Source organism: Leucopleurus acutus (assembly GCF_964270905.1).
Source record: "Leucopleurus acutus genome assembly, chromosome: 17".
Lineage (NCBI taxonomy): Eukaryota > Metazoa > Chordata > Mammalia > Artiodactyla > Delphinidae > Leucopleurus > Leucopleurus acutus.
Window position 1 is genome coordinate 75,758,920 of NC_139159.1, and position 27,301 is coordinate 75,786,220.

A 27,301-nucleotide genomic window follows, 5' to 3' on the forward strand; every position below is an offset into this window, starting at 1 on the left:
GAAAAAAGGAAAGCATAACCCATATTTTGTGGTTACATTTTGAAGATTCGGAGATGTTAGTTATAGAAACGAAGAAAAAGTAATCATCTTTTTCCCCTTTTCAGTGGTTTTCTCAATAAGGGAACTACAAATTTATAGGTTCACCACACAGGTAGTACTTTAAGAGGTTGTTGCCTAACGCACTGCTACGAAGTCACCTATTTTTTTTTTTAATTTCTGCACTTCAGTAAGCTATTTTTAAGAGTTCTAAGGATGTGTGAAATAGATGGGAGAAATAATCTTATGCCTTTTTTTATGATTAAGCCAGTTTATCAAAGCACATTTTAATGGGTGCAGCGAGAGGAAGTGCTTGAAATAGCTGACTGTTTCAGAAGTGAAATTTCTCGTAAGTCATCACTTGCTTTTGTTACGTGGATTAAGAATTGAACTGGTGGCAGCTGCCGCAGCCGCTGCCGCAGCAAGATTCAGCCAGCTAGTTGAAGAGAAGGGGGTCTGTCTTGATTTCTAGCGAGTAAAGCGCGGTTGTTTCCCGGCAGTGTGAAGAGTGCCTGTGCTGGCAGCACAGCGTGTGCATGGGGCTGCTGGAGGAGAGCATCCCGGAGCAGTACCTCTGCTACATCTGCCGGGACCCTCCAGGTAAGCTTCGGTCCCTGTGCTCATCGCAAGGTGTCTGCATGTCTTGTTACGTACAGGTTCCATTGTACGTCAGCTGACTGAGACACCATGACCTCTGTGTCAGCTAGACTCCGCTTCCATGTTAAAATTTAAAATTCACTGTGTTATAGTTTCATTTTCCATATTAATTATTTAGGCAAAAGCATTAGCATAAATTCCTCAGCATAAGTAACTACCTTACTGGAAGGAGAGGGTTGTGGCTTTTACCTGAAAAGAACTAGCTCCTTAATCTATTGATTTCTAAATAGGTTAACATATGGCTATTTGAACGGACTCAGAGTCTGAACTCACGCTCCTCCTGACGTGGTTTTGAACGAGTGTCTGATAGTGCAGCAAATGAACCTAACATCAGAGCAGATGGGATGTCCAATTATCACGCCCAAGTCCTTTAGTTTACTGACGAGGCAGCTAGGGCACAGAATGTCGCATGCCTTGTTCACAAGGATGGTGCTAGACTGGCCGCACTGAGAGGAAGACCTGTGCCTTTGGGCTCCCTGTCCACTAGGTGCCTTCCTCCACGCAGAGGCTCTCCGAGCAGCAGTGTTCTGCATGTCGTGTGCACTTCCATCTCCGAGGCAGAACCCATCTAGACATCTCAAATGAAAGGCTGCTGCCTTGTTCTGTCTATCAGAAATAATAATAATAATAACATCAAGAAGCAGGAGAGTTATCCAAACCTACATGAAGGTAGGCATTTGTTCATTCATTCATCCAGCAGCATTTATCAGATGCCTTCTGTTTGCCAAAATCTGTGGTGAGAGGTAAGGTGATTGATTCTAACCACGCCTTCCTCTCTCTCACAGCATAGTAGGGGACACAGACATAGAAGCAACTAATTGTAATAGGAAATAATTACTATCGGTGGTGAAGATATAGGATTATATTGGATTCTGTGAGCTCTTAGATGTGAGGGAGGGGTCCTTAGTCAGTTAACCAGAACTCTTTGTTTCGCCCAGTTCAAAACAAATGTTAGTGAGAGAAACAGGTACCCCTGTCTAGTTTCTATCGAGCCCTTTTGGCCTTTTTAGAAAACAGATGACAGAGACATAAAAAATGGAAAGCAACACACTCAAGGTTCCTCTGCAGGTGTGACCTGCCACTGACCACATCCTTCATGGAGTTTGTCCTGCTTACCGGGCAGGACATCTGAAGGTGGGAGGAGCTCTCACAGTGCCAACTCCTCGACGCACTGTCTGACTCGTCTTTTGAATTTGTTCTTAGTCCTAGAGCTCGCCTTGTTCACTGAGTGATGTTAATCAGGTAGCAGTTGAAGGGAAATCTGAATAAGTGGAATCCTTTGTCACTTTAACGTCAACTTTATCTACAGGTCAGAGATGGAGCGCAAAATATCGTTATGATAAGGATTGGTTGAATAATGGGAGAATGTGTGGGTTATCATTTTTAAAAGAAAACTACTCTCATCTCAATGCCAAAAAGATAGTTTCCACACACCACCTGCTTGCTGATGTCTATGGTGTTACGGAAGTCCTGCATGGGTTACAGCTGAAGATCGGAATCCTAAAGTAAGTGAAGGGTGGCGAAGGGAGGGGCATACTTTAGTGTGAATTTTAATTTAAACTAAATCAGTTGGCTTTTTGCAGGTTCAGATTAGCAGCTTGGAAGACAGAATAGATATTTGAACAAATTTTAACTTTAAAAAAAAGGAAAGGTTAGTAACTTTTTGGATGAATAGCTCCTTCATGCCTATTGTCCTGGAATAGAGAAGCGTGGGTGAATAACAACAGCGTCTAGTATTTCAGCAAATGTTAGTCCCGTCACACTGTTTTGTGGGCTCACCTTGTGCACAGAAGTACAGTTGCTGTGGTGAACCGTGTGGTGTGTGTCCTCCTTCAGGAATGCTGTCACGATGAAATAGATGCAAAGGTATATTTTTAAATTACCTTAAGATTGGCTTTGAAGGGAGCCAACAGGTCATGTAATCCATTTGTCTCCTGTGCACCAAATATGTTATAGTCATCCCGGGCAATTTCTCCTTAAAAACAAAGCAAAACAAAAACAGAAAAAACACTGAGCCTCCATACATATCAGAATGTTCTTGAAGGCCTTGTTTTCAGTTCTTCCTAATACCTCCCTAGAATTTCTCTTTAAAAGTATACATATATTATATAAAACAGGGCGATTCACTGGTTCTTCACAAGATTTTCTTTATTTTGACTCACTTGCCTGGGCCGGAAACGTGCCCCTTCCCTTCCTTCCATCTCCGTCCCGCCCCTCCCTCAGTGGCGAGGCCCACTGTGTACTCTGTCCCTGTGGTTCCTTACCGTCCCCGTCTCTCTCCTCACCAAGACTGTCTGAGCGGGCTGTTCTTCTCACGTGAACAGTTGCCATACCTTGTAAATTCCTGGTGGCTCCAGTCTTGTGCTCTTTCAGTTCATCCGTCATACTGTTGCCAATGTGATCTAGTAAAAGACAAAGAGGAGTTTGTCTCTTTGGAGCTTAATATACCATCGTGTCTTCCTGGTGCCCAATGCGAAGAGTGCAGACTCGTTCAGCATGCACTCTGAATCCTTCCACGATGCGTATTCTCTCTGTCATTTTGTTGTCATGTCTTCCCTCTCCTGATTTTTCCCCCAAATGTTCCAGCTATGCCAAACCATAATCGCTGAATGAAGCGTGCTTTTACATAGCTCCAGGCCTTTACTCACAGCCAGAATAACCTTCTACCATTAGTCCTTCTAGCAAATGCTTTTTCATGATTACCTTCCCAACTAGAGCTGATCGCATCCTTGGCAGACTCCATGCGTACTGATTTCAGGCACTTTGGTGCACCTTGTTTATGTCTGCCTCCCCTTACTAAGCCATGGGTTCCTTGAAGGTAGGGCTTGTGTCTTATTTATCATTTTATTCCTAGAGGTTAGTGGAGGGATAAGTACTCAGTAATTGTTGAATGGAATTTGCTTTGGTTGTATGTCATAAACCTGAATATGGATTTCTTTATAAAAAGGCCATGCAAATGCTAAAACTCAAAGGAGAAACTAAATTATTAAGCTAAGCTTTTTTTTTAAAACCTGGTTGTCCTTGACATCAGTATGAATTTCTGTACATTCATAATTTCTCTAAGAATTTCAACTGGACAAATTTTGCCTCATGCCTATAGGCTCTCTTTATGTTAATATTTCTAATAATAATAGTTATTTTCACTAGCTACTATTTATTGGAAGTCTACTACAAAACCTGAAATTGGTGGTTTCATGTGCTATTTCATTTAATCCTTACAATAAAGTTCTTACTTTGTTTGATAGATGGGTAGTCAAAGATAGAGTTTCTGTAACTTGTCCAAACTCCTCCTCTAAGGCACAGCAGGATTCAACACATTGGACTATTGAATTACAAATCTAGCTTTCCTTCTTCTATGCCTTTTACTGTTGAAGAATTGTTGTATTTTCTGGCTATTAAACTGTTAGGAGTTCAAAAGATAAAATTTATAATTTCAGAAACAAGCCTTATTATTAGAAAGAAAACTAATTTGTCTCCTGGTATTTATCTAATTTGGAAATTATCAGTTCACAAACATTATTGAGCCTTCTCAAATGTTTATGCCTCCAGAATATCCTCCTTTTACTCACTACAGAATATGATGAATGGATTCCTCTTTTGCTTACTACAGAATTTTAATTACTACAGAATTAACTATGCGATATCATGCTCACAAGTTTAGTGAGGATGGGGGAAAAGGGATATTATCATGGACTGTTAGTGAGCATGTAATTAGTACTGCCTCTTTGGAGGCCACTTTGGCAGTACCTGTCAGAATTTAAATGTGCATACATTTTCTAGGAATTTCATATCTAGAAATTTATCTGACTGATAAAGTTGCACTTGTGTGCAGAGGTACACCACATGCAAACACACACACGTGTATTGGCGGGGAATTGGTTGGTAAGACTAAACTGCAGCACATTAATACTGTTCACCTACTAGAGTGAAAGTAAGGGAAAATCTCTATGTACTGACAAGGCAAGATGCCCTTACGTGTTATACATGAAGAAGGCAAATTGTATGAGAGCCCCATTTGTGTACAAAGAAAAAGTGTTGTGCTTACTCACTTAAAAAATAATTTTATATGTACAGAAAAAGTGTGGAAGATTATACTTCAGTTATCTATGATTGCCATGGCAGGGAGGTTTTTACTTTGTACACATTTATAATCTGAATTTTTTGTCATGAGGAAGTATCACTTTTTGATTGACTAAAGATGTTAAAATATGCTCATGTAAAAGTTTTTCATGTTGTACAGTTTTAAAAAATACAGTGAAAAGTGAGTAAAAGAAGTGCATATATCAGATGATGATGTGAACTGTCACAAAAGTACATTCATTATTGCTTTTCCACCTGAGTTTTATTTCTGTAAAATTATGAAAATTTACATTTTGGATGAAATTCTGGGGCAGGTTAACCTAGAAAGTACCTTTACTTTTGCCTTGAGTTCCTGACCTCCTGCTAACCTTGTTTGCTTGGCGGTGCTCTAGGTCTTCAATAGAGAGGTGGGGATCGGTCCACCTAAGTCAGTACACTGAACATACAAAAGGCATGGATAACTGAGGGTTAACTATGTAATTGTACATTCTGAAATTTATTGTGGCATTATACTTGTTACTGGACTTTTTTTTTTCTGAACTGCTGTTTCTCCAACTTTATTTTAAGGAATAAACATCATCCTGACCTTCGTCTCTGGGCTTGTTCTGGGAAGAGGAAAGATCAAGTAATTGCTGGGGTAGAAAAAAAACTAATGGTGCAAGACACAGTTAATGTGGAAGAAAAGAAGTATCATGTACAGAACCATAAGGAACCACCTCGTTTGCCCCTAAAAGTGGAGGGAACTTATATAACAAGTGAACACAGCTACCAAAAGCCACAAAGTTTTGGTCAAGACTGCAAAACTCTCGCAGACCCTGGGAGCTCAGATGATGATGATGTTAGTAGTTTTGAAGAAGAACAGGAATTTCACATGAGAGATAAAAACCGTTTACAGTACCCAGTAAAAGAAGATGGAAAGCCCAGAAAGGTATAACTAGTTCATTTGTCTTTGATTGGAAATACGATAGAACAAAGGAAAATTTTGTGAAATAAAACATACTGAGATTCCAGATTTTACTTACATTTCCAAGTTCACAAGTACCTTGTTAGGGTAAAGACATTTTTTGCTTTTGCTACAGGAAAACACTGGCCATTTGAACATTTAATTATCCCCTAATTCAGAAATGTAGTAATTCATTAAACTTTTGCCTTAACAAAAGTTTCAAGTTTATAAGTACACTTAGATGCCTCTAAAAACCATGAGCCAAATTTTTTTCCAAATGAGAATGTCTACGTGTGAAAACATGAAAGTGCATGTGGGTGTGTATATATTAATATAATTTGTGTTCCTTTTGTATGTGTTTTAGATAAAAAGTGGCACTTTTTATCTAAAAAATCATCTTTTTAAAAATCATAGCATATTTGTATATGCATATCAATCACATTATGCACTAAGTTGAATTCTTATAGCTCTGTGTACATTGAATATTTGTAAACGTATTTCTTGTTCACAACTTAGAGATGTCATGCCTTCATTTTTTATTGATTTTTCAATTAGCAATACTGCTTTAAAATTAGTTCTTTATTTTTCTGGCCTCTTTTATCAAGTAAGTTCTATAAATAAATACTTAACTGAATTTGAAAAACTTATGTTACCCAAAATTTTGTGGTAAATTATTTTGTCAAATTAATATCCCTCTTATGAAATGAGTTATCGCTGGTGAAACTGAGGTCAGATTTTGTGTGTGTGTTAAGCAGTCTGCACTTTTTAAGTTTTTAAGGGGTTTTTCTCTTCCCCTCACCTCATTGATTTAGCTGCAGTAATAAAGTCCAGTCTGCAGTTAATTATGCTTTATACTAGCCTTTGCCAACTATCTTAATTTTTTTCCATCATTGCTTTTTGCCTTCACTCCACTTGTGACACGGCTTAGATTAACTGAGGAAGGGGTCAGTCTAAATTAGCTGGGCTTTCTAGTTACAGAATACAATTAGCTCCTTCATTTCTTCAGCAGGTTTTATTGAAGGCCTTCTACCCTGTGTAGCACTCTGCTAGGCATTGTGAAGAGACATAGCAGGCACGTCTGCTTTTCAGGACCATCAGATGTAATTTAGTTATGTGCTAGTACTTCCTTTACAAATATTCTGGGAGTCAGGTTGGATTTTACTTATCATTGTGGGTAGTGATGTTTTTAATGCATCTTTCCCTTTATGACATTACATTTCATCCAATTCTTTGTTTTTTCTGTTGGCTCTTTGGAGAAGAATTCAGCTGAAAGGAATACAGTATTTGTTTATAATGATAAAAAGGGCACTGAAGACCCGGGAGACTCACATCTTCAGTGGCAACTCAATCTCCTTACACACATAGAGAATGTGCAGAATGAAGTCACCAGCAGGATGGACCTGATAGAAAAAGAAGTTGATGGTAATTTAAGAAAGAATTGAAATACAATTGCTGTAGTCTGTAAAGTGTGTTTATTGCACTTTTGAATAATTTAATTGAAGTTATTTGAAGTTTTTAAAATTATGGGACAAAAACTACAGATGCTGTCCAGGCTGATGGAGCTTTGCTGCTCCCTTTACATTGTATTTAACACATCTGGCATTTAGGTCTTTTAGTCTCAAGACAATATGACTGGATATTTTAGGGATTTTGTTCTTTAAGATGGATATTTATTAAATATTGCCCACCTGCCAGGCTCAGTATATACCATATGGAATATTTATTATTCAATGAAAAACAATAATATTATTATTCATTGAATAATATTATTCAATAAATAATATTCAGTGAATATTTTCATTGAACTGTGGTTTTTTTTGGAAGTCAGCATAAGGACTTTAAGCATATTTGAAATGTGGGGGAAAACATTTTGTTTTCACTTTGGACAGTGTTTGTTAAGTGAAATTAACAACAAAGAAGTCCTGCAAGTTTAAGTAGATAAAGCTTAAGTTTGCATACACATTTTCAAATGTTTTCTTTTATATTTAAAAATTTTATTGCACCGGAGCCCTAAGGAGTGGACAGGAAAAATGTTATCCCCATTTTATAGTTGAGAAAATAGAGTACTTTAGATTACTCAGTTCCTAATCTAGTGTTTTCCTATGCTTTCTGACTGCATTTTTTTAACCTCATAGATTGTATCTCCTGCCCACCCCCCCCTTTTTTTATTTGCGAAAGTATGTGCTACTTTCATCCCCCAGTAAGTTAGAGTTTCTACTGCTTCGTTTTTCCCTGTGAAAATAAGAAATGGAAACCCATTTCAGAAGCATCTTCTGTTTGGTTATAAGCCAGTTGTAGAGTTAGTTTAGTTAGTTTTAAGTAGATTTTTTTAATATATAAATTTATTTTATTTATTTATTTTGGCTGCGTTGGGTCTTCATTGCTGTGCGCGGGCTTTCTCTAGTTGAGGGGAGTGGGGGCTGCTCTTTGTTGTGGTGCGCAGGCTTCTCTTTGCGGTGGCTTCTCTTGTTGCGGAGCATGGGCTCTAGGCGCGCTTCAGTAGTTGTGGCTCGTGGGCTCAGTAGTTGTGGTGCATGGGCTTAGTTGCTCTGTGGCATGTGGGATCTTCCTGTACCAGGGCTCGAACCCGTGTCTCCTGTATTGGCAGGCGGATTCTTAACCACTGTGCCACCAGGGAAGCCCTTAAGTAGATTTTTGAAGAAGAAGAAAATGCAACTTGATGCTATCCCCCATTATTATTAATAAAAAGTATAGAATGTAATTAATTGCATTCTGCCTGAACTTCTAATATGCTTCTTTTTTTTTTAAAGTACTGATAAAATAGTGGGAATGAAAGGACACTAAGAAATTTCTACCTCCTTTCCTTTGTTAAAAAGAACTTCTAGATTTAAAAAAATGGTTAGAGTAGCTAAGTTTCATTTAAAATGGAGATGATTTAAGCCTAAATTAATAGAAAGCTTGAGCAGGAACAGGGAGTGTTGTTTCCTGTTCCAGAAGAGAGTAAAGGAGACACTCAAAATGCAGTTACTTTTTATCTTTAAAAGGAAAAATTACCTAAAATGACGACAGGTAGAACAACAGATAAAGATTACTGAGAGGGGCTAGAACTCTTGTGGGATGAGGTGTAGAGGATGCTTAACTGCTCAGAAGTGACTTCTGTAGATTGGCTTTCTAGCGAAAGGGAAGTGAACTCTTTCTCCATCACTTTTTCAGCCTTCTAATTATACCATTTTTTGACTGTGTTTCCAGTTGCCGTTTAAATGTGTTTGTTCTTCTCTTCTCTCTTTTAGTTCTGGAAAGCTGGCTTGATTTCACAGGGGAGTTGGAGCCACCTGATCCTCTCACGAGGCTGCCCCAACTTAAACGCCACATCAAACAGCTCCTAATGGACATGGGCAAAGTACAACAAATAGCAACTCTCTGCTCTGTATGACAGCAGTGAACACCTAATGCAAAGAATGTGGCTCTGTTCAGTCGACTAATTTTTATTATCCACACGGCTGCTAAGTGGATAGTTAAAAAGCTGAGTGATGTTTGGTCATTTACTGATTTGTGACATCAATAGGATGGCACCTTGGAAAGGCAAATGAAGAACAACTTTATCAAGGAAGCTAATATTAAAAAAATTTATGAGCTAGATACAAATGATGATGTGTCATATGCCAAGGATCAGTGGAGGTAGAATATAATCTGTGCTGAGGGAATCAGATTGGCAGGATTTTTGAATAGTTGCTAACATGAAGCTCGAGATACCTGTAGAAAGAAATATGGTGTATTACATAGTTTTTAGTAGAAAGATCTATGTTTATAAACCAACATTTGGCCCAAACCAAAATTGTAGAGGAAATTTAAATTCTGGAGAGTTCTATAAGCTTGTTGTAAGAACTGTCTTCTCTGCAGTTGATCTACCTGCACCGAAGTTTAGAGTATTGAAACTTTTATAGGATCATGAGCTGTTTCTTAGGTGATGAATGTCCTTAATCAGAAAACTGACAGGAGAAGTCTCACTTCTGAGGAAAACAGTTGTGGAATTCTTACTTCATTATGAATATATTGTAAAAACAAACAACAAAATAATTGGAGTTTATTGCTGGCATTAAGCTCACTGTAAAAAACAGAATGGCTCGCAGAAGGGTCAGTGTGCCAAATGACGATGATACTGCTGGAAAGAGAATTTTAAATCCTGTGGGAGTTCTCTCACCCAAGTCTTACATAATGCCATCAGCCCATCAGAAATGCATATATCACATATACTATATAGAGAATATATATGGTCAAATTTCAGTATTCAGGTTTCAACGTACAGTTTGATCCTGAGTATGCTTGGTATTTGCCTTCAGAAAAAAAGAAGTTGTAAATAACCTCAGCTGGGATGAGGAGTGACAAAAATATCAAAATAATTTGTGGCTGTGGATTTTTTAACTGCTGGTAGTGGAATACTGGAAAAGCTTCATTTCTGAAGATGAATTTTATTTTTAAAAACTACATACGCACTCAAAACTCTTAGCTTTGATCACAAATGGACAGATTTCTGAAACCAAAGGCAACTCAGTTGCTGTGTCAGCTCTTGCTGGATTTCGAGCCCAGGCCCTCCCGTCTGCCAGTGCTCTTGTGAGTTGTGTGCTGCCCCCAGTGCTCTGCGTGCAGGTATGCGTTAAGTGTGTGTGCTTGTTTGAAACAAACACTCAACGTACATATGTACATAATCTACACATATTTATATCTACACATATCTAGTTTTATTACTATAGACTATAAGAACTGGTGGTTAACATGAAATGTTACCTTTTAACAGACTGTTTTTAAAAATTAAAAATGTATGTACAGGTTTTGAAACTTTTTTAAAAAGAGGAAAAAAGACTGTTAGGAGGCTATTTGATGACATATAACACTTGAATATTTTATGCCTCGTTCTGTTGATCAGTTCTAGCAATCTGTATAAATGCATTTTAGAACTGATGGACAGTAAACTTGAATTTATCTTTGATAAGAATACATGCCACTGTACATTCAGATATTATTTAAATTTGCAAACACACTGTTCTATATGTAAGGTACTGTATGTAAAACTCTTTATTAAAACAATTCCACATATCATAAAATTTCAGCTTGCCTTTTTGCAGCCTTATATTTTGATGTAAAGATGATTAAAAGAATGTGCAAAACAGTCATTAGACATTTTTATTGCCTTTTGACATTCTCCAACTTGACAAATGTGCCAAAGATCACAGACATAAAATACAGCCCTATGTATTACTTATGATACATTAACTTTGTCAAAAATCTTACTGAGAAATGAAAAGCTTTGGTAGAGGGATATGAGGTAGTTATTAAATTTGCATATTAAAGTAAAAATAATAGTGCCTATATTTCATGTGTGGAGTAAATTTGCTAATGTCTCTATTTCAAGTTTGATACTTTGCCTTTCATTTGTGTTTTAAAATAATGGCTCTAATCTTTTCCCTATTATGGTTAAATTCTAGACATTTAATTTGTATCTTTTTTTTCAGAATGGAGCAAGTAGCATCCTTAACAGGCTGTGAATAGCGGTGTTGCCTAGATTCTTGTCACATGCACAGAGGACCCTTTGTACCCAGTGGCACTCATATTCTTAATCCCTGATGACCACAGTTAAGTTAATGTGCATTTGTTCTTGGAGTATCTTAAAATTAGATCACTTTATTTGTTAGCAGCCAGCAAACTAGAAGTTCAACTAATAATTAGAATATTGAATTTTTGCTCTGCTTTTATGCATATGAATTGGGAGTCTGAATTTTTACTTTATATTTTTAAAGTAAATCTGTATCAGATTACTTATGCACATACCCACTTAATATAGAGTATATCAACAATTGGTTGAAGCCTTTTAGCAACTAGCAGGCCGAGTCATTCCTTATTTAGGAAAGTGAATTCATTTTTGAGAAGTAAGTCCATTGTGTGAGGTTTCAGATGAGTTTTCTTTCCACTTAGTCTTACTTAAAAAATGTGAGTATATATATTTAAATATAAGCAATAAACTAGAGAGGGTGTTTCTTGAAAAGATAACGTTTCATTGCTACCCAGACAGAATAGACTGACATTGGTGGGGAAGGATCCTTCTTAGTATGGTACTGATAAGTATAATTTGTACTTCTTCATACTCCTGTGTGTTTCTACTGACTTATTATTTTCAAACTTAAGAGTAATGCACACTTTCCTTAAAGGAAATTGATTATTCTCATAATTTCAGGTAAAATCCTTTTTCCTGACACTCACCTTACACTGACGTCCTCTCAGATGTTCATATTCTGTGTGTTCAAGATGAAGGAGCCCATTTCCCCTCTAGCCAACTGGGTCTCCTGCCAGTTTCACTCTCTCTGCTTTAATATCACCACCCTCAGAGCCCCGGCTTGAAACTTGCAGTCCCTCCCCCTTATCCATTTCTTCACTAGATGTGCTGGTTCCTTAAAATGGATGGTGTCATCTTCCTCCTTCTCAATCCCACCAGTAGTACACCATCTTTTACAAAATCATGTCATGGAGGTATTACTGTGGGCTTAAGAAATTTTAATTTTCTCTTCATTCTGATTCATCAAAATGGTCACTGTCAAGTTAGGGGATTAACATTGAGTGACTGCTCTGTGCCAGGTATTGTACATGTTACCTGCAGCATCTAATTTTGTTCTTTTGTGGAAAGGTAAGACAGGCTCATTTTTAAGATGGGGAAGCTGAGGTTTAGAAACATTTAGAGACTTGTCATATATTAGTGACAGGTTCAAGACGCAAACCCTGTGCTGTTTAAACTCATGTTCTTTTCCTAGCAGGTGTGTTTCACCTATTCTTGTCATTTGTGTTTTCTGATATCATTAGTGACTCCCTATTTCAAACCAAGTCAGGTCTGTGTAATCTGGATCTTTTGTATTTTACCTAAGCTATTCTCAAATCCATTTAAATATAGCCTCACTGTTTAGATAGACTATGCTTGTTTCCATCTCTTGCCTTCATATTATTTTCCTCTTCTGGAAAATTCTTCTTTGTTTGTTGTGTCTCTATAAATGCAGACAGTTCTTCAGGTTTCAATTTCTCTTCCTAAGAGAAGCAGTCCATTGTTGAAGGCCTCTTATAGTATCCTGCGTTGTACTGACGTGCAGGAACCACGTCAGTGAATCATATATTTTCTGTAGTGGAGCAGGCGTGAGCTTTGCAATTCTCTCCTCAGATTTTCACTCTGGCGGTTTACCAGCAGTGATCTCTCTGAGCTTTGGTTTTCTTATGTATAAAATGGGAAGAATACTTAGGCTAGAACCTGGTTTTGCGAGTTAAATGAAGCAAATAAAGTATTTAAATTACAAAGTTGAAAGTTAAATATAGGGGCCACATTGAATGCCATCTGTGTGCCAGCCATTAAGTCATATGGTTGGTTATGGAGTTAATGTTAATGGAACCACAGTCTACGGGCTAACGGAAACATTAAAAAATATTTTTTTCAACGAGATAGGTGATGGCAAAGAGTATAAGGAACCACAGAGGCAAAAGAAAGGAAAGATAACTAGACTTGTATGTAGGTGGAGAGGTTTGGGGGACATAGAATATATATGTTAATTAAAGTGGTGGTCTTTCAATGTTTTTTGACTGTGACCTCTCTGTAGGAATTTTGAAAAATTGTAATTCATTTCTGGTACCTGGAGATCTGGAGACAAGACTTAAGTGTATTTTGTTTATTTAAGAGGAAGTTGGAGTGAGTCATCTAAGGAAGTTGGAGTGAGGAAGAGGGAAAAGTAGGGAAGGGGAGGAAAAAGCCAAGGTAAATATGCACAATTGAGAACAGTGCTATGGGCAGTGGGGCTTTGATTCTGCCATTTGAAATTGTTCATCATAAATGTAAACAGTTGCAAAGAGTGTGATTTCTAATTTATAAATATTGGCCTATTAAAATCAACCTGTTACCATTTTAAAATGTATGCAATAGAATCAATACAATTTTGCTACTTACCAACATCTATTTTAAAAATACATGAGCAAGCTCTTCTTTAACATTTGAAAACTTTACAAATTTTATATTCTGTTTTCTGCCTTTCCAGTTTGCTTCCTAATAGAATGTTATCTTCTTTTATACTTACAGGCCTTTGTCATCCTCTTGTACTTTTGTCCACATACACACAGAAAAGTAAATTGCATTTTTAAAACGTATTTATAGGCTTCTTAATAGAGTATCAAAATACATGAAGCAAACACTAATATCACTGAATAGAAAATAGAAAAATCTGCAATTATAGTTGAAGATTTTAGCCCTCCTTTAACACCAATTGATAGAACAAGTAGACAGAAAATCAGGATAGAAGACTTGAACAAAGATGAACACTCAACTTGACCTAATTGACATTGATAGAATGTTCTACCCAACAACGTGAGAATACAAATTTCCTCTTTAATACACATGGAACACTCAAAAAGATGGACTACATACTAGACTATAAAACAGCTCTCAACTCATTTAAAATTGAAATGCATAACATGTTCTCCAGCAATAATGGAATTAAACTGGAAATCAGTATTAGATAACTGAAAAAACCCCAAAGTGTTTGGAAATTATCACATACTTATAAAACAATCCATGACTCAAAAAAGTTACAAGTAAAATTAGAAAATATTTTTAATTGAATGAAAATGAAAATACATCATGTTAAAATTTGTGGGATGCAGCTCAATATTAGAGGGAAATTTACAGTTTCAAATGCTTATAGTAAAAAGCAAGGTACAGATTTTAACTAGACTTGTCATTTTGCAATATATACAAATATTGAATCTTATTGTACACCTGAAACTAATGTCAATTATACCTCAATTAAAAAAAATAGACACTTTAAATATAAAAGGTACAAAATCACTGGTTTAAGATTTTAAAAAAACTAGAAAAACAAACAAATTAAAACCAAAATAAATGGAAAAAGAAAGAAATGTGCTGAAATCAATGAAATACTAAATGGATGAATAGTAGGGAAGCATCAATATAAATAAAAAAGCTGATTCTTTGCACAGAATGATAAAATTGGTTAACTCCTACATAGACTGATCGGAAATTAGAATGGAAGCGGGAACATTAAAACATACAGTTTTTTTTAAAACGGTATTATGAAAAACCAGTACCAATAAGTTTAACAGCTTACATGAAACAGAGAAATTCCTCAAAAGATACAAGTTAGCAAAACTGACTCAAGAAATCAAATAAATTGAATTTGAAAATGTTCCCTCAGAACTCCAGGCCTTGTGCTCTATAGCCCGCAAGCCACAACTACTGAGCCTGCGTGCCACAACTACTGAAACCCATGTGCCTAGAGCCCATGCTCCGCAACAAGAGAAGCCACTGCAGTGAGAAGCCCACGCACTGCAATGAAGAGTAGCCCCTGCTCGCTGCAACTAGAAAAAGCCCGTGCCTAGCAACGAAGACTCAATGCAGCTAAAAATAAACAAATTAAAAAAAAAAAAAGGACCCAATCCCTTCTTTAAAAAAAACAAAAAAACTCCAGGCCTAAATGTGACTTCTATCAAACATTTAAGGAAGAAAACTTGATTTTACACAAGCACTGACAGAAAATAGAGAAGAAAGGAACACTTGTTTCAAGACCAACTTTGACCTCATGCCAGAACCAGAAAAGAACACTGCAAGGAAAGGAAATTACAGACTAATACATATCCCTTTTGAACATAGACACAGTCCCCACAAAATATTAGCAGTGTGAACCCAGTCATATACAATAAGGATACTATATCAAGATCAAGTTGGGTATTCCACAGGAATACCAATACAAGGAAACCAATACAAAGTTGGTTTAATGTCAATAAAAATAATGAAATTATGTTAATCTCACTAAATTAAGATAAAGGTTTTCATAAATTTCAGCATCCATTCATGATTAAAAACTACCAGAAAAGGAATAGAAAAGAATTTGCATAACAATAGAGGGCATCTATCAAGAAACTTAAACCTCATAATGGTAAATACTTTTCTCTAAAATAAGGAACAAGTCCAGAATATCCACTATCACCATTATTATCCAACATCAATCTGGAGGTCCTGCTAGTGCAATATGGCACTGGACAATAAAGGAGGAAAAATAAAAGGCATAGCACTTGGAAAGGAAGAAGAAACATTTGCAGGTGACGTGCTGTGTACCTGGAAAAGTCTAAGGAGCCTATCAAAATGCCACTAGAACTAATGTTTCTGTACATTAGCAAGGAGATATTGGAAGTTAGAATTTTTTAAATGGCATTTTCAATAGCATAAAAAAAATACTTAACAGTAAATCTGAAAACATGCAGAACCTGTACACAGAAAACTACAAAACAATGCCTAGAATAAAGACGAGATAAATGAATAGAAAGATACACTAAGAACATGGATTGGAAGACACAGTACTGTTAACATTTGTCAGTTCTCCCAAAATGGATTGATAGATATAATGCAATCCCGAGTAAAATCCCAGCAGACTTTTTGAAATAGAAATTAGTGAACTGATTCTAAATTTTATATGGAAATGTAAAGGACCTAGAATGCCCTGAACAGTTTTGAAAAGGAAGAACTAAAGTTGAGGGACATATAATTTGTGATTTGGTGGCTTAATAAGCTATAGTAGCCAAGACAGTATAGAAGTAGCATAAAGATAGAGATGTAGATTGATAGTACAGAATAGGGAATCTAGAAATCAACCTAAAAAAATATGGTCAGTTGAATGAAGGAGAGTTCTTATTGTTCCACATCCTTCCTTCCCAGTGTTTATTTGGTGTTTGCCAATGTTTTGGATGTTAACCATTTTAATAGGTGTGAAGTGATACATCCTTTTAATTTGCAAGTAGATATCCAATTGCTCCAGTGCCTTTTGTTAAAAATATTATTTTCCCTTTGAATTACCTAGGTCCCTTTGTCAAAAATCAATTGACCATAATTATGTAGGTTTATTTCCATACTCTTCCCATTGATCTATATGTCCTTATGCAAATGTCACACTATCTTGATTACTGTAGCTTAAGAGTAAGGTTTGGAATCAATTGGATGGTGTAATTCCTTGAATTATGTTCTTTCTTACCTGTTTTTGCCAACTTTGGTTTTTTTGCATTTCTATAAAAGTTTTAGGATCAGATTTGTTACCTTCTTTTAAAAACCTGCTGGAATTTTGACAGGAACTGCACAGAATCTACAGATCAGTTACCATTCTAACACTATTGAGTCTTTTGATCCAAGAGCATGCTGTGTTTCTCCATTTGTTTAGGATTTCTGTATTTTTTTTCAGCAAAATTTTGTAGTTTTCAGTGTTCAGCTTTTGCACTTGTTAAGTTTATTTCTAAGTATTTTCTTCTTTTTGATGATATTGTAAATGGAACTGTTTTCTCAATTTTGTTTTCAGATGTTTAATTACTAGAATATAAATAAAATTGATTTTTTTATATCTTGTATCCTATGACATTGTCAAACTGACTTCTTAATCCTAGAATTTTTGCATATTTCCAAATATTTTCTAGGGAGGAAACTAAGGAGACCTTATAGGTAAATGAAATGTAAGGAGATCAGGAGACTATTGAGAAGCTCCATCTTAAAGCCACAAATGGAGGGCTCACAGTAAGAGTGAGGGGGAACCATCCCTTTATAGGGGAGCAAAATTTGCCACCCCCAGATGTCTCTTCGGCAATGTGGGTTATTTTGAGCTGAAAACAATCAAGGCCCAAAAGACTCAGGAAGAAACTTTGAGCTTCCTCGTAACTGCCTAAGAGAATTTAGATACAGGGCTTGTTCCAGAACAGAGCTATCAGTGGAGATCTCTGCAAAGAATATGGGCTGAGTAGGGTGGGGGAACTCGGCAGGGCCTGGAGATGAGAGTCCACTCTGGGTCTCATTGTCTCTGCTTGGCCCAGCAAGCATTTGTTTACCAAATATTTGCTTTTCCATCCCCGTGCCAATTGCTTTCCTCCCCTTTGAAGTCCCAGATCGCTACCCCTAATATCCTTGTTTGTCTGTAGCTGAAGATAGTATTTAAGGTGAGGATTTAGGCCATTTGGGCACATTATTCAGTTCTTGTGGGTCTCTCCCATGTGTACATGTTATTAAACTTTTGATTTTCCCCTGTTAATTTGTCTCATGTTGACTTAATTCTTGGACTAGCGAGAAGAACCTAGAAGAGTAAAGGAAAACGTCTTCTCTCCAACACCTTGAATGGGCCATTGTGTGGGATGCTTACAGAAAATCTAGACAGGTGTGAGAAGATTGGACCAGGAAGATCAGCACAGAATACTCCAAGTAATTTCAGTGAGTTTCAAGGTGAGGCAGCCACCTTCGTGCAGAGGTAGAAATACAGATAGTACTTATGCCCTGAGGAACATGCCTGAGAAATTTATCACATGTTGACTCTGAAGTTAAGGCACACAGATAAGAAACCCATTGAAGGGAAGCTGGGCAGAACAAGACAGCATCCGTGTTTGGACGGCAGAATGCCTTGACTGTGACAGCAGAGGAAATGGCAGCAGACAAGATTGGGCTGAATAACTGATGCTCTGCCAGTCCCTGAGCTTCATGATTTTTATCTCTTCCAACTTGAGAGACCCAAAAGGACAAAACCTAGAGACATACATGAGACATAGATGTTAAATATATGTATTTTCCATAAGGAAAAGGGGAAAGAGAAACTCAAATCCAGCGAACAATACCAGTCAAAATGAACCAGAGAAGAGAAGTGCGTGACTTAAGAAGCTATTTAAAGTGTTAGAAAATAGGCTGAGCTTTCCTGAAAGCAAAAGGAGAGCCACCATGGAAATTAAAATGTCAGCATCATATTCCTCTGTTGCAGAAAATAATACAGCAAAACACATACTGCTCAAGACCTGAAGAGTTGAAAGTGAGGAGGAGCAGTGATTCAGGAGCATCAGGCTTCTGGCTGCAAACAAAGAAGAACATCACCCAGTTCTACGAGGATTAAGTTGTCAGGCACTGCGGTCAACGACTCACTACGCACCCTGCGAGGAACTCAGGATGAAGAACAGAATGAGGCACTCTGTGCTTTGGGAAAACAGGCCCCTTAGATAAGATAGTTAGATGTATATCTCAGGAAGAATTTTAATGAACCCAGATTCTTGCATCTTCCCGTACATAGAAAAGCACTAAATTATTAACTCAAGGTATCTGTTCTTTGTGACTAGCAGTAGTCTTTTATCAAGATGTATGCCTGCCTACATGTATTCCCTAGGCAAAAAGCATTTAGAAGCTGGTTTCTCCCCTACATCTTCAGAACTAGTAAAAGGCCATCTCCCAGGCTACAGTCCTCAGCAAGATTCCTGAATAAAAAAAACTCACAACTCTTACATTGGGCATTTTTCTTTCAGTTGACATGGTCCCACCAGTTCCATGGTGCCATGGACTTCAAAAGCTTCAATGAACTGAGAATGATTCTACAGCTGTAAAAAATGGTGATGAGGAGGAAACATTGCCAAGGCTAAGGTTTAAGAGGGTGGCAAAATTCCAGGACGGCAGTCAGCGTGGGACAAGGCTGTGAATGACTGCCCACCCAAGCTAGTGGATGAGGTATTGCCAGATAAACACCTGCCTTCAGTGCAGCACATTGGGCTTAAAGAGGAGATAGAAGTTGAGATTTTAAGTATGTTGACTGATGTCTGGTGCTCCCACCACTGGAAATTTCTCAGTTTTACAAGAAAAAGAACATTGAGTGCTTATTGTGTGCCAGGCCCTGCACTATGCATCTTATATTTATGTATTTAGTAATCACATCATCCTATGAGTTTGGGCACTAATAACATTACAACTTCATAGATGGAAAAATTGGGGCATGGAGAGATCAAGTAGCTTGATGGTCCTGCCATTGGTACTCTTGGTAGGATCTCATTGAGGTGGGAGTAGGACTACTCTGATGGATGATCTTTTCCTCTCCAAGACTTAGCCATTCTGCTTTTAATGGTTAAGACTATTGGATTTATGGATGGAGGAGTATGTTAGAGAATTGTTAGAAGGTAAATGCCCTGCCTTGTTCTTGGTTTTCAGTCCATGAGAAGGGATTTTCCCCTAAGTGCTCTTGGCCTCTTATTCCACCCCTTACTTTTCCATGGATGTTGTTAGTTACCAGTTTGGCAGGTAACTTTCCCTTTTTTCTGATGTAAACATTGTGCTATAAATTTCCCTCTCAGTACTGCTTTAACTGTGTCCCACAAATTTTGATATGTTGTGTTTACATTTTCATTCACTTCAATATATTTTTAAATTTCCCTTGAGACTTCTTCTTTGACCCATGGATTATTTACAAGTCTGATGTTTAGTTGTTTGAAAATTTTGTTTAAAGAACTGTTGTCTTTCTGGCATTGATTTCTAGTTCATTTCCATTGTAGTCAGAGTATGACATCAAATCTTTCATATTTGTTGAGATTTGTTTTATGACCCAGGATATGATCTTAGTATATGCCCCACGGGTGTTGCGAAGAATGTGTATTCTGCTCTCGTGGGGTGGAGTGTTCTGTGAATGTTGATTAGATCCTCTGGTTGATGGTGCTGTTGAGTTCTTCTGTGTCCTTGATACATTTCTGTCTAGTTGTTCAGGTTGGGTCATTTTTATTGTTCTGTCTTCAAGTTCATGAATTCTTTGCTCTGTTCCTTCTACTTTATTGTTTAACCCGTATATAAAGTTTTTTTATTTTGGTTATTTTATTTTTTAGCTCTAAAATTTCCATATGGTTCTTTTTTACATCTTCTGTTTCTTTGTTCGTGACTGTGCCTTTACTGAAACTGTCTATAGTTTCACTTGTTTTGAGTATGTTCATAATTGTTCGTTGAAGCATTTTTATGATGACTGCTTTAAAATTCTTTTAAAATAATTTTAATATCTGTATCATCTTGGTATTGGCATTTGCTGACTGTCATTTCTCATTCTAGTTGATATTTTCCTGATTCTTGGTAGGATGAGTGATTTTTGGTTAAAACCTGGACAGTTTGGGTGTGTGTTAAGAAACTCTAGATCTTATTAAATCTTCTGTTTTAGTAGAACTCTTGATATCACTGAGGTGGGAGAAAAGGGACACCACCTCATTGCTGTTCGTAAGGATAGATGTCCAAATTCTTGCTCCATCTCCATTGCCCCCTGACAGATATCAGTTGGTTGGGTGTGGGAGTTTAGGCTCCCCTGTCGGTCAATGCTGATGCAACCCTAGCTGGGAGGTTTGGCATCCTTACTGTTGCTGGCTGGGAGTGGGTGGAAGTTCAGGCTGCCCACGTGGTCTCTACTGACCCCACAGAGAGAGGGGGCTCATTCCAGCCCAACTGGGGTAAAAATTCTGGCTTCTCACATGGCCTTTCAGTCACCACCCTGGTGGGGGCTTGGAGAGCCTCCTTAACTTGGCAAGGGTGGAATTCCCAAGTCTCCCCCGCTGGCTTTTGCTGGCATGGGTTGGGGTGGAGCCACAGTGTTTTCCTGTGAGGGTTGCTGGAATAGAGCAATTATTGTCTAAAAGTTTTCTGTCTTGCCAGGCTCCCCTTTCCTGGACCTTTGGCTCGAAAAGCTTTTCTCGGGGCTTCTTTGGGGGTCTGTGCTTATTGGCATTTCTGGTTGCTGTCTTCTCTAACACCCAGTCTGAGATACATGAGGCAAAATAACATCCAGGGAACTTGCTACCATATTGTTCCTCTGGTCCTGAGGTTGCTTGGCGGCTGTCTTCTTCTATCCATCTTTTAGTGTCTTCTTCTGTTTGTGTTACATATAATATCCAGGGGTTTTAAATGTACTTAGCAGGAGCAATAGGGAAAAAATGTGTCTATTCCATCTCCTGGAAGCAGAAGTCTAGTTCCAGGAATTTTGATTATGGCTCTGGCAACCAAGGAGAAAGAGGAATGTGGCTTTGAGTCACTGGTTATGTGGGAGATGAGAGTAGCTGTCCAAGGCAGTGGCAGGGGACCCAGCAGCATGGCATCAAGTGGAGTTCTAGGAGAGATGGCTGGTAAACAGTTCTCTGTGGTGGGCCAGAAAGAGTGGCATCTGATGTTTGTTTTGAAGCAATTTCCTCCTCTGGATTCCAATTATTCTCCATTTCCCCCAAATCCCCAGTAGGCGCTTATTATACCTAGCACCCTAGTCTTCAAGAATGAAGGAGATGAACGAGAAGACTAAATGATTGTATTAGGATCGAGGAGGGAGGGAGAGGTGACAGGACCAGTGGTGAAGAGCCTGCCAGAGTGATGGAGGCCTGAGCCAGGAGCAGACTGGGGGAGACCAGACCAGGGCACTGCCACTCAGAGTTACCACAAAAGCTTGTACGTCCTCCCAGCTCAGGGGGAATCAGGTGAGAGCAGTGACAAGGAGCTGAGTCATCATGAGAAAGGGGTTTTCATGGTGAGGAGGCAGCATCTTGGTGTGGTTCTCTCCAAGCTTACCGCTCCATCGCTTGGGTGGAGAGAAGCACCTCTCCTTCCAGGTATGCGTCATGCTGACTCTGAAGGAAGCCCATGTGGCTCTGGCTCACTGGCTGCACGCTTTCACCCTTATTGACTCCACTCTGTTGCTTGCCAGAGGCCAGACCAGCGAGAATGACTCAGCACACAGGCTGACCTGTGCAAGGTCCGTGCATGTGTGTTGGGGGTGGTAGGAAGCATGGTGAGTGGGGTTTCTGGTAGACCTCTAACCGTGACTTCAATGTTTTAGAAAACTCGTCTGCTTTAGAACACCTGGAAGATGGCAGGGGCTGCAGAAGGCTATGCTTATTATATTGTTATAGGGTCTCCATAGCATGTGTAGAACTACCCCGTGTAATGGGGGTAGCAAGGGGCCACACGGGGGGAGTTCTAATTTTCCAGTAAATGCCAACACATCTTCTCAAATCACCTTTGCCTGAAATCTAAGTCTCGTTGTTAGTTATCTCCCTGACCCCACGGCCAAGTGCTCTTCAAGACCTGCCCACGCTTCCTTCTGAGCACCTGTGGAGGGAGCCTCCATCCCCTACCCCTTCCGGTGGAGAAGCAAACGGAGAAAACACACTGATGTGCAGGCTTCGTGTGGAAGACACAGTTCCTGCTCTTTTTTGGTTGGCGACATCCGAAGTCCTGGGACAGAAGGGAAAGGAGGATAAATATGAATATGAATGTGTGTGTGCGTGTGTCTGGCTTCTCTCACTAAAATTCGTACAGCCTGTATTAATGGTTCTGCCTGTTTTGTCCTCTGCCATATCCTCATTGCCTAGAATACTGTCTGCTACACTTTTGGGCTCTAAAGAAACATTGTTGGAAGGAAAGAAGGAAGGGAGGGAGGGAGAGAGGAAGGAAGGAGGAAGGAAGTAGGGGGAAGGGAGGCGGGGTTGCCTTTCCTTCATGGTGGGCCTGAGCCCGTTGCCCAGAAAGCCACAGAGCTTTGGCCTTTACCCCCGAAGATGCATTTTTCGAAGATGCCATGCCCCCCCAGTTCTCCTCCCCAACAGCTGCACAAGATTCTCATCGCCCACTGGCCACATGAGTGTCCTCAGAGGGAGCAGACGCAGGTGGAGGACCTCCTCGTGGCCAGCAGAGAAAACAGGGCGGCGCTGCTTCACTGAGCGCCAGTGGCGGGTGGGCTGGGGGCACCCCCATCAGCTCTATAAAGGCTCCCTGGCCAGAGCCCAAGGAGGCAGCGGCTTCTACCTCTTCGTCCCTGGAAGGGCCCAGGAAAATGGCCCTGGCCCTGGCGGTCTTCAGTTTGCTGGGCTCAGCCTGCTTGGTGTCAGCCAACAGCTTTGGTGAGTTCCGAGCCTGAGGCCATGGAGCGTTGGGTCAGGAGGGAGCTCTCAGGCCAGCCCCTTGTTAGCCAGGATTTGCCCCAGGGCCTTGGAACCTCTGTGATCTCATTTAATCCTCACAGTGTCCCGAGTTCAGTTACTTGCTCTTCCCTTTTCAGATGAAGAGACAGAGGGTCTTGAGAGGGAAACTGGATGGTCTGAGGTCACGGAGTCAGTGATTTGTGGAGAGGAGATGGGAAACCAGATATTCCTCGTCGGATTCTAGCTCTCCCCCACCCCACCCTGTTGGCAAATTTTGGCATTGCTGTTGTTTTTTTTATTCTCTTAGAGATCTCAAGTACTAGGTTATCCGTGTGGGATATTTGAGAAATAGCAGGTCGTGAAAAACACAAATCTGCTGGTGGCGTGAAATAGACCTAAGTTCTAGCTGCGGCTCAGCCACTTAGCCTGTGACTTCGGATAAGTCTCAGCTTGCTTCCTCGCTGGGAAAGTAAGCAGTTGTGACTGTGATTTCTGCATAAGCTCCTGCATGTTACACACATTCTCCATGGAAAATAAGACACATGGGAGTTATTTTGTATTCCCATGCGGGACCAGGAAGGTGCTCTGTCCGCAGGGAATGCCTTGGTAAATTCAAGAGCATCTCCTTTATGGTGTTCTGACCTGACCCAGCTGCTCACTGGGGGAACGTGCAATCCAAGGGTTCACTTTAAATCCTTCTCCTGCCAGCTGTATGATCTTGAACAGAGGACATTCCCTGCCCAAGTCTTAGGGCCACATGGGTAAGGTGGAGATAATGCCTCCCAGGGGATTACGGGAGCCAATGTCATACTTGGAAAAAGTGTGAGTAGCTGCAAAATTGCAAGTTAGAACATACTTGATGATGGTGCTAGAAATAAAACCCGGAAGAGCATCTGTGCCTTTAGGGAGCCCGTCTCTCTTACTGGAATCCAGACCAGCAACTCCTCTCTGATGAATCACTTCCTTTGTGCAGAGTACCAGGTGGACGCCCAGCCTCTCCGTCCGTGTGAGCAGCAGAGGGAGGCGGCCTTTCTGAAGGGAGCAGACTACGTTCCCCAGTGCGCTGAGGATGGCAGCTTCCAGTAAGGTCTACTCCAGCCATGTGGACTCAGGGGCCTTGGAGGCCTTAAAGCACATCTCATTCCTGTCCCCTGTCCACCCTTCCCACCCTCCCTTTACTCTCCTCCTTGAACGTGAGATGTGGCTACTGTCACCTGGAGGGTGCCTGCCACTCAGATCCTCAGACTAATCAACACTGAGTCATCTGACCCAGAGTGCCCCAACCCATGCTCCATTCCAGCCAGAACCAAGGATGTCCCCTCCTTTCCTGCCAAAGCTTTACTTTAATAAGGGGCGCCGGGGTGGGGAGATCAAATGATGGATGCTTTGGTGCCTCTTCTCCTCCCTGCATCCTCTTGATGAGTCAGAGGTGGAGGGAAGCAGGGGCCTCTGAACTCTCAGGTCAGTGGCTGCCTCCAAGCTGTGCTGACTTCGGCCCTCTGGGCTGCATGACGCTGTCTCCCCACTGCGCTCCTCTCTGAAAGGGGTTTTTGGCTGCCCTCACAAGAACTTGAGGCCCGGGACTCTCTCCCGGGAGAGTGGAGTGATAACACACAGGAACCCTTTGCATGTGTTTCACTTTCCCCACGCTGTTCCAGCCACGCTTGAACAAGGGGAACTCCGTCTCTAGGGCTGTGTTCTGGGAAACATCCCTGAGACATCCGTCACCCCCCACCCCAGCTCCATTTTATTCACAAGCTTGCTTTGTGTGCCTAACGAAGCGCTTACCTACTCTCGAGAGCGAAGGCCAGTGCAAAGGCCAGTCCCTGCTTGGAGCTCTGGGAATTCTGGAGCAGAGGGATTAGGAGGATGGTCACCTTTGCCGCCTTATTTAATCAGTATCTAGCTGTTCCCGTGTCTCTTTCCTGGCCACGTGCAGGTTCAAGCCAGCCCTGCTCCTCCCCAGAAGGTTTTGCATATGAAGCTCTCTTTACCTGGAACACCTTTTACCTTCTTAGGCCCCTGGTATAACACCTGTCCGCCCCTCCGCCTCAGTTTAGCCATCACTTCCCCTTGGAGACCCATGGAGCGCTTCCTGAGTAACCATAACCCAGGTCACTGTCTGCCCACTCCTGGTCCACGTAAGGGGCACCTTTACCCCCTGCAGCCTCCATGGGGCAGGAGCGTGGACACCAGGGTGGCCTTTGCTACAGGGCTGGCAGACTGGCCTGGTGGAGAATGAATGTGCGGGGCTGTCACAGGTGTCAGCGCTTTCCCTTTCTCTAGTCACCTGCCCTGCTCCACACCAACCTCTTCCCAGTTTAAATGAATTAAAGCTTGGAGGGATGGAAAGGAAGAAGAAAGGTACCTACCTGACTGTGTCTCCTGCCCCCAGGACTGTCCAGTGCGGGAAGGATGGAGGCTCCTGCTGGTGTGTGGACGCCGACGGCAGGGAAGTGCCCGGCAGCCGGCAGCCTGGGCGGCCTGCATCCTGTAAGTTGGCAGGGGGGACCCGCTGGGGACAACTCACGTCCTGGGTAGAGCACTAGGCTTGGGTGTGTCAAGGGTGAGTCTCCCCATGGGCTGCTGGATCTTCCCCTTTGAATTCGACCCTATCTCCTACAGGACTGCTGTGAAAATCAACTTGACAAGTCATTTGTTTAGCTAATCGCCTCTGAATTCCCCCATGTGCCAGGCTCGGTGCCTGGTGCTAAGAAGGGAGCAACAGGGAGCAGACATCAAAGGTCTCTGAAACCAGAAAGCAGCCACGTGCACAGGAAGTGTTCTTTCACCTGGGGTGTTTCTAAAATTTGAGACTGAGGTGAAAACTTTCCTGTTAAAATGGTTGTTACGATGAGTAGTCAAAGGAAGCCCAGTCCCCATTTAAAGCATGTCACAGTTCAGTCTAAAACAAAGGTCAGTTTACACTGGTCATCTTAAAATTGTGAAACTGAGCTTGGAACCACTTATCCTTTAATGGAGCAAAGCTCTGTTTTGGGCACTGGTTTTGGGGGCCAGCATGCTGCTGGGTCCCATGCTCTCACTGAGTTCTTGTTCCATGTCTGTAACAAGAATATAGTATCTGCTATAGGATCAACTGTGATGGTTGAGAGGACTTAAAATGCACATAAGACACCCGGCCCACAGTTGGTATTCAGTAGGAGCAGTAATCACTAACGTCACTAGTCCTCATGCACCTGAAGAAGGCAGTTGTATTTTAATTCTGTAGATAACGTGAGTGGGGCACAGAGAGGTGACAGACTTCCTCAAGGTCACACAGCAAGTGTGCGGGGAAAGTTGAATTCAGACAAGCTGTCAACAGCCAGCCTGTACTCCAAGTGGCAGGGCTGTGGGGTGTCCCGGGGACCCATGGGACACGATGAAATCTGCCCTTCCAAGCTCGGTCCGCAGGATGTCAGGAGAAATCCTGGGATACAGAGTTGGGCAGTTGGAACGCTGGTCCTGAGGCTGTTGCCAGCTCATCAAGCACCCATGGGCTGTGGGAAGGACTGCCCTGCCTTCCCGCCTCTGGGGAGGGAGAAGGGTCCTCCTGGGTTACGACCCCTACGTCGTCCCTGCTGTCCTGCTCTGACGCCACTCTTCGTTGCCACAGGTCTGTCGTTCTGCCAGCTGCAGAAGCAGCAGATCTTACTGAGCAGCTACCTCAACAGCACGGCCACATCCTACCTCCCTCAGTGTCAGGATTCGGGGGATTACGAGCCCGTGCAGTGCGACCTGCGACGGGAGCAGTGCTGGTGTGTGGACACGGAAGGGATGGAGGTGTACGGGACCCGCCAGCTAGGGAGGCCGACACGATGTAAGTCCCAGCGGCACCAGCGCCCCCTGAGGAGGCAGAGGCTGTGGGCGGCCTCCCATATC

The 27,301-nt window shown here is 40.9% G+C and overlaps 2 protein-coding genes across 15 annotated transcripts in view; both read left to right on the top strand.

The window, feature by feature from the left end:
* PHF20L1 (PHD finger protein 20 like 1) overlaps positions 1-11,762 on the top strand; it is a 79,327-nt gene extending 67,565 nt beyond the window's left edge. For 8 of the 14 annotated variants that reach the window (XM_082858807.1, XM_082858819.1, XM_082858821.1 and 5 more), the window contains 5 exons: positions 537-636; positions 2,003-2,198; positions 5,341-5,701; positions 6,973-7,138; positions 8,968-11,762. In XM_082858807.1, the coding sequence (XP_082714933.1) occupies positions 537-636; positions 2,003-2,198; positions 5,341-5,701; positions 6,973-7,138; positions 8,968-9,110 (966 nt within the window). In that variant the 3' untranslated portion in view covers positions 9,111-11,762. The remainder of the gene's footprint in view (positions 1-536; positions 637-2,002; positions 2,199-5,340; positions 5,702-6,972; positions 7,139-8,967) is intronic. The other 6 variants (XM_082858818.1, XM_082858820.1, XM_082858822.1 and 3 more) reach the window with 1 other exon arrangement.
* Positions 11,763-23,334: 11,572 nt separating this feature from the next.
* TG (thyroglobulin) overlaps positions 23,335-27,301 on the top strand; it is a gene marked incomplete at both ends in the record, with an annotated part of 242,360 nt that continues 238,393 nt past the window's right edge. Inside the window, 4 exons of the mRNA XM_082858577.1 lie at positions 23,335-23,401; positions 24,396-24,504; positions 25,818-25,915; positions 27,036-27,239. Of these exons, the coding sequence (XP_082714703.1) occupies positions 23,335-23,401; positions 24,396-24,504; positions 25,818-25,915; positions 27,036-27,239 (478 nt within the window). The remainder of the gene's footprint in view (positions 23,402-24,395; positions 24,505-25,817; positions 25,916-27,035; positions 27,240-27,301) is intronic.